The 6,688-nt window shown below is 35.5% G+C and overlaps 1 protein-coding gene across 1 annotated transcript; it reads left to right on the top strand.

Moving 5' to 3' along the window:
* Positions 1-1,593: 1,593 nt before the first annotated feature.
* Positions 1,594-5,802, top strand: LOC100181586 (tribbles homolog 2). The gene is made up of 7 exons (XM_002131146.4): positions 1,594-2,338; positions 2,632-2,806; positions 3,486-3,657; positions 3,718-3,789; positions 4,038-4,199; positions 4,494-4,687; positions 4,896-5,802. Exons 1-7 carry the CDS (start codon positions 2,003-2,005, stop codon positions 5,117-5,119), a joined length of 1,335 nt encoding a protein of 444 aa, XP_002131182.1. The 5' UTR covers positions 1,594-2,002; the 3' UTR covers positions 5,120-5,802.
* Positions 5,803-6,688: the final 886 nt, after the last annotated feature.

Genomic DNA, 6,688 nt, shown 5'->3' with positions numbered 1-6,688 from the left:
ATCTTATCCTGTGTGATTTCAAATTTTTAAAATTTCACCTGTTTTGCGGATCGTTAAATAACTCCTCGTGTGTTTTATTATATTTTATTAAATTGGTGTCAATTAATAAAAGAATGATAGTACTAATTCGTGGTATTACCCAAAAACCGTTATCTATTTTGATTTTGGAAATATTTGGCAATATGTGCTTAAGTGTCCCGTCTTCCCCCATTGTACTATAATTGATATATTAGGGTATGGGAAGATAAGACAACTTGTTTTAAAGAATTATAAAACCTTATCCTCGTGACTCCCATAGACTGTTGTTAATTGTTCAAAAACGATCAGGATATTTGGAAATTATGTGCAAAAGATGTCCCGTCTTCCCCCACCCTACCAGAGTCGTATAAACACCGAGTAGTCCAACTGCCGTCTTTGTGTGGCCAAAATAGAGCAAAAGTGGTGACTTTGGCAATGGGTTTAAACGAACTTGTTAGGTTTTGTTTGTGTTTTCCTTTTGTGGGAAGGTGTAACAGCTTTTATTTATCTTACCAAAAAATTTTTGGGAAAATATATATACAGTAGGGTGGGGGAAGATGGGACACCTTTAGCACATATTATCCCAATATCCTGATCGTTTTTTAAACAATTAACAACGGTCTATGGGTGTCGTGACCGTGAGCATACGGTTTAATAATTCTTTGAATTTTCTTTGTTTACTTCCAAATTGGAATAGAAAATGGAATGAAACTATGTCCCATCTTTCCCCACCCTACTATAAAAAAGTCGCATTAAATGACTAAAATTTCACAAATCAACCGCTTCTAATTCCATTTTATGCCTTGTTTTTATACAGAAAAGAAACAACACCTGATTTTTACATTTTTCAACCTTTAAATTTGTTTTTAGGCCCAATTTTTTTCTGTTGCTTACTGAAAAACATACATTTTTCCTATACCTACTGTGTTATTTTGGACCCAAATTGCCGTTCAATTTGTGTTTTACGGAACAATAGGTTGGTCTACTACTCTACTCGGTATTTCTATGGCTCTGTTCGCACCCTACTGTATGACCAGTGCAGTAACAGCTAACGTGCCCAACAAGACCGACTGTTACGAAATCGTGGTGTCGAAATGTTGCACCGTGAATTGCGTAAGACTTGGGTTGTACGCTTCAGCAGACAAGCCAATGCTCGGTCGAGAACGTACGCAGATGAATGACGCAATGCTACGTTTCAAGATATTGCGACACAACGCGGAGTATTAATGCGCCGTGGCTTTTGTGTTAACCACAAATCATAAAGTTTCTACAGAAAAGAGTATACACGTTAAAGTAAATAGCAATCATTTAAGTTTCAAAATTGCTACGTTTATTCTGTTTAGGCCATTTATGAGTACTAATCGTGTACATATAAAGGCGGAGGAATATCTAAAACCAAACAATATTTAATCGAGCACAACGCTCGTAGTACGTGAGCAAAGATATCTAATTCTGTAATAACCGCTTATGGTTAGGTTTCAGTTAAAAGCTGTTTGGCTGTAGTTGAGACATAACCCAACAGTTGTATTATGTTCAGAAGAAAAACCTTTATTTGTAATTGCTTTTCTGTTGTTAACTTGGCTATGCTTTGTTTACAGGAGTTATGGATAACGAACGTTTTTATTAACTGGTTTGGCCAAGGGTGGCCAAGCCTTTGATTTTGGGGGGCAGTTCTGCCATTTCACCAAGAGTTTGTTTTCTACCATAAGTTTTTTAGAAACTTCAGCGAAGCAACGTGTCGACCGATTGCGCAATACGGCAGACACAAACCAGCTTTGTTTACTCGTTGTGAGAGGCTTCTACATCGATGTGGAAATTCATCGTGCGTTATTTAAACATTGTGAAATCATCACTCGCGTTGTTGCGTAATACACCAAGAGAACTTCGGACAAATTGTTACGATTAGAACATTCACTGTGAATTCATTTCTGCTGTGTGAGTGTCACAAACTTTTGGTTAACTATTCTATACTTTCAAATTTTCAATGAACGTACAACGTTCCTCACCCATATCAATAAGGGATGATAGCTCTAGCAGCAGTTCATTTGACAGTGCTGCAGGCAGTCCTGTCATTTTGCCTGAAAGAACTCGACATGATACAATATCTCGAGTAAAGTCATCTCTGGACTTTCATAGAACGAGAACAAATAGTATTTCTCCAGGATTAGCTTCACCTACACCACCAACCTTCATTCCTGATGGCTCTCACAGAGTCTCGCATATTGGAAAATATCTCTTGGTAGAACACATTGAAGGACACAACACTGGAAATGTATTTCGTGCTGTTGACTACAACACGGAAGAGGAATTCATTTGTAAGGTGTGGAGTTGTTTTATTTTGTTAAAAATGTTCCAAATATAACCTATATATGTAATAATGTATATATATATTTATATGTTTATTATTTGTCATCAATAGAATGTATTGATAACGATCTTTTACTACAGTGCTTTTTTATACCCATAGCGTGTTAGCTGACTCTAAATATACTATATATATATATTATTATATATATATGTATGTTTGCTAATATTTCTATTGGACATAATTTTTCACCTCAAACTCAGCAGCAGTTCGTGTTTTTGAATTCTGATTGTTAATTTACCATTCAGGTATACAAGCGTGCTGATTACATGAAAGTGGTTGATGGGTATTTTCGAGTCGCACCCCATCCTCATATCAACAGTGTGGTAGATGTTGTTGTAGGCCCTACAAATGCTTACTTGTTTTTCCTTCCTGGTGTTCCTATGCAGAATCAACAGAATGTTCCAGAAGAAGGAGCGACTGGTAAACAGATTTTATATTTTTAAAGTCAGGCCATGTAAAAGCAGGTTGGGACATCGGAATAAAAATTTTATTTACTAAATTGCAAACTACTTTTATATGGTGTCCACGTTTACCAATTGTTGTATAACTTTAATTCGGTGCGTTTAAATATTTTTAAATGTAACTATCCTGCAGATGTAGTTACTTTGCATTATGCATTTTTACACCATTTTTGACAGATATTGTCAGTGTATATTTCTGCTAATAACGAGATCGTACAAAGTGACAACTCAGCTGGCTAAAAATCTAAAATTGGTTTTTGATTTTAAAAATCCTTTGAAAGGTCATTTATGTGAACAGTAACAATAATATAGGAGAGCATAGGGGAAAACTGTTTAATGTAGGTGATAGTTGTTAATTAGACGCATATATCTGTAAAACAGGTTTGGCGTGTATGTATTATAGACAACAGTGATAGGTGAACTTATATAACATGCAAATGTTATCGGTAAAAGCAATAGAAGCATTGATTCCACCTTTCGCTCTTTGTATTGCTTTTTTATATTAACATGAGCACATATTTTTTAACAAGGATAATGTCGTTAATTATTAGCGACAATAAACCCCGCTGTTTCAACACCAAAAAATATGTTGCGAAACGACCATATTACAAGGTAAAACCCAGTAATTATTATTTTAGGTTTTCATGCTGAGAACTTGCATAGCTACGTTCGGTCAAAACAACGTTTGCAGGAAGTTGCAGCTGCTCCTTTGTTCAAACAAGTAGTTTCTGCCGTTGCACACGTACATAAGAACAATATTGTGCTTCGGGACCTCAAGCTGCGGAAGTTTATTTTTCGGGACATGGAAAGGTATTATCAATCACACAATTCCTTTGAACATCAATTGTGAACCACACATTGTGTTTATAGAACTGAGTTGATGCTTGAGAGTCTTGAGGAAGCATGTGTGCTGGAGGATGATGATGACAATATGACAGATAGGTGGGTAGTCCTGAAATTAGTTTTAACACCTTTTTCTTTGTACTGTTTTTCCAGATAGTTCACATTAGTTTTTAGTTTGGTTAAAAGAACCGCAAAAGATATTTTATATCAGTGTGTTTGCAACCGTCAAATCTGTTGTAAACACTATAAGGCGACCGCTGACCAGCAATAAATGTGATTTGCACTTTTTGTTTGTTTATGTTTTTTTGTTACAAGAAAATGAAATATTAATGTACCGTGTTGTTTAGGCATGGTTGCCCCGCATATGCCAGTCCTGAGATTCTATCATGTTCAGCTGTTCTTGCTTGCTCCAACACTTTGTCTAAAAGTGCACCCAGCAAGAAACAGTGTGTTGGTTATAGTGGGAAGGCATCGGATGTGTGGAGTCTTGGAGTTATGCTTTACACATTGTACGTATTTATGACACTGTAGTCATACAATTTTGTGGATTTGTTTAATAGGTGTGTATTTCATCCTAGTTAGTTCGCTTATATTTATAGCGTTTCTTTCCAACCTTAGTGCTTTAACCCAAATAGTAAGCCCAACTGCCAAAGTTATTACTGACGCCGTGGATATTTTTAAACTACATATAATCCAACTTTTGGTAAATTTTAACTGTAATATCCAAAACGAACATTCTTACAAATCTACAGTAATGGGTAATAATAATGTTACTTTATTTTAACGAATGTTCATTCTTACAGACTTGTTGGTCGGTATCCCTTCCATGAATCCGATCCCCGAGCTTTGTTTGTGAAAATCAGCCGAGGCCATTTTTCCCTTCCCGACACTCTTTCTTCTGAAGCTCGAAATTTGATTCGAAGCCTTCTGAAGAAAAATCCGTCTGAGCGTTTATCATCACAAGAAATTCTTGACCACCCGTGGTTAAAACGATTGGGTTCGTAAATTTCATTTTAGAACACATTTTTTAGTTATATGAATTTATAGTAAACAAAAATGAGGTATCCATATGGAATAGTTATGGATAATATGTACTTTTTCAAAAAAGGTTTTGAATGTGTGTCCCTATTTGAATGTGTGCTCCTTTAAATTAATGGTAAAAAGATAACGACTTGATTGTTTAAACTATTTAAACAATTTCTCAGGTAATTGTTGGGATGTACCACGCTCTGCTGTTGCGTTAGGTAGCGGTGGTGACCATAGACACGCCATTAAACATCCACTTCCATTCGGTCGACATAGTGGTGGACACTCACTCCCATTATCATTGTACTCCACACCTTACTATGATGACCAGATGGTTCCTGATGTGGCAACAACATCAACCTCGGAGGAGGAACATGATGAAATATTTACATTCGGAGAGTAATTCACTTGTTAAACTAAACATATTCAACAGTCCTCAGTTCAGTAGATTTTATACTGCCGTTAAAGTATTTGCTCAAACAAGCCATTAAGGTGTACCTCTGTTTCAAAGTCTTTGTAATCATCTGCGTATGATACAAAACTTAACAACCAGATGCTTTAAATATTACATACAGTAGGAAACAGCTGCACATTTGTTTCAAACTTTACCTAAATTATTTAATTGGTTGTGTTTACCAAAGAATAACATTTAAAAATAATTTCTAATGTAAGAGAAATTTTATCGTGTTAAATTTTTTGAAATTATTGTCCTGACAAATATTTAAGTAAAACGTTTAAAACTAGGTGCAAGTTAAGTTCCCACTATTCACATCAATATGCTGAAAACCCATTTTGGTTTTTGAACTAATTAAATTGCGATATATAGAATCTAATACAGGTAGTAAGGTTTACTGGTGTCTCCGTATTCTGCTCCATGTGTTTGTATATCACACGGAATTTTAGATTTTTATACGGTTTCTTTGAAATACATTTTTTGTGCCTTCTTTCCAGTGCACCAACAAGTTACAATTTTCCACTAAAATAAATCGTTGAAACTTTTTTTCGTCAACTGAAATTTTTACCATGCCGTTGGAAATAGATTTGTGCAGATCGTTAATCCAGTAAAAATAAACATCGGTTTGATAACTTGCCGTCTGTTCACAAGTTTGGTAGATTCCACGAATGTAGGGATAGAAAATAATGCATACGCGGGTATTATTTCATTAATACAAGTACGGCTGTTGGTTTAGCAGCAGCCATGCTTCTATTAAAATAATTTTTTGTTACTGTATTCGAAAAGATAAATAAAATTTGCCGTGTTTCTACGTGGGCGTTTGGTCTACGATTATACCCGTTAATTTTAATGCAGCGGTTTTGGTGTAAGCTTCTATTTAGTTACCGATATGTTCTACTCTACTTTCCCTATCTGAAAAAAATTGAAGAAATTGTATAGTAGGTCGGGGGAAGATGGGACACCTTATCATTCTATTTTGTCGTCCCATTTAGTAGTAAGCGAAAAACATACACATAATTCTAAAAGCGTATCTTCATGACTTCCATAGACCGTTGTTAATTGTTTAAAACACGATCAGGATATTTTGATATCATGTGCTAAAGGTGTCCCATCTTCCCCCACCCTACTATACGTTGCATACACATTAATGGTTGATGTGTTAAAATGAAAGTTGCTCACGTGGAAAAGCATAACAAAGCCATTTTTTAAAGCTGAAAACGAGATAAGCTGCGACGTCAAAAAACTAAGGAAAGTCAAACTAGTTGCCTTTTAAAAAACAACTGACTTTAGAGTTAACAAGACAGCACAGCTATAAACAATGAGCACATATCTTAATTAGAATACTTTTAATTAATCCTTTTTATGTTGTGGCGACTCGTCACGTGTGTGTGTGCCAAAGCGTACACGCTTTAAATGTGGAAAAAACTATTATAAAAGGCTTAACTTTAACTAACCTTTTAACCACCGCGGTTGACTAAGCTCGAACACAAATATATAGCGCAGTGGGGGAAGATGGGA

The sequence above is a fragment of the Ciona intestinalis genome, chromosome 2 (genome assembly GCF_000224145.3).
Source record: "Ciona intestinalis chromosome 2, KH, whole genome shotgun sequence".
Classification (NCBI taxonomy): Eukaryota; Metazoa; Chordata; class Ascidiacea; order Phlebobranchia; family Cionidae; genus Ciona; species Ciona intestinalis.
Note: the sequence above shows the minus strand (reverse complement) of the source record. Positions and strands in the feature narration are given on the sequence as shown.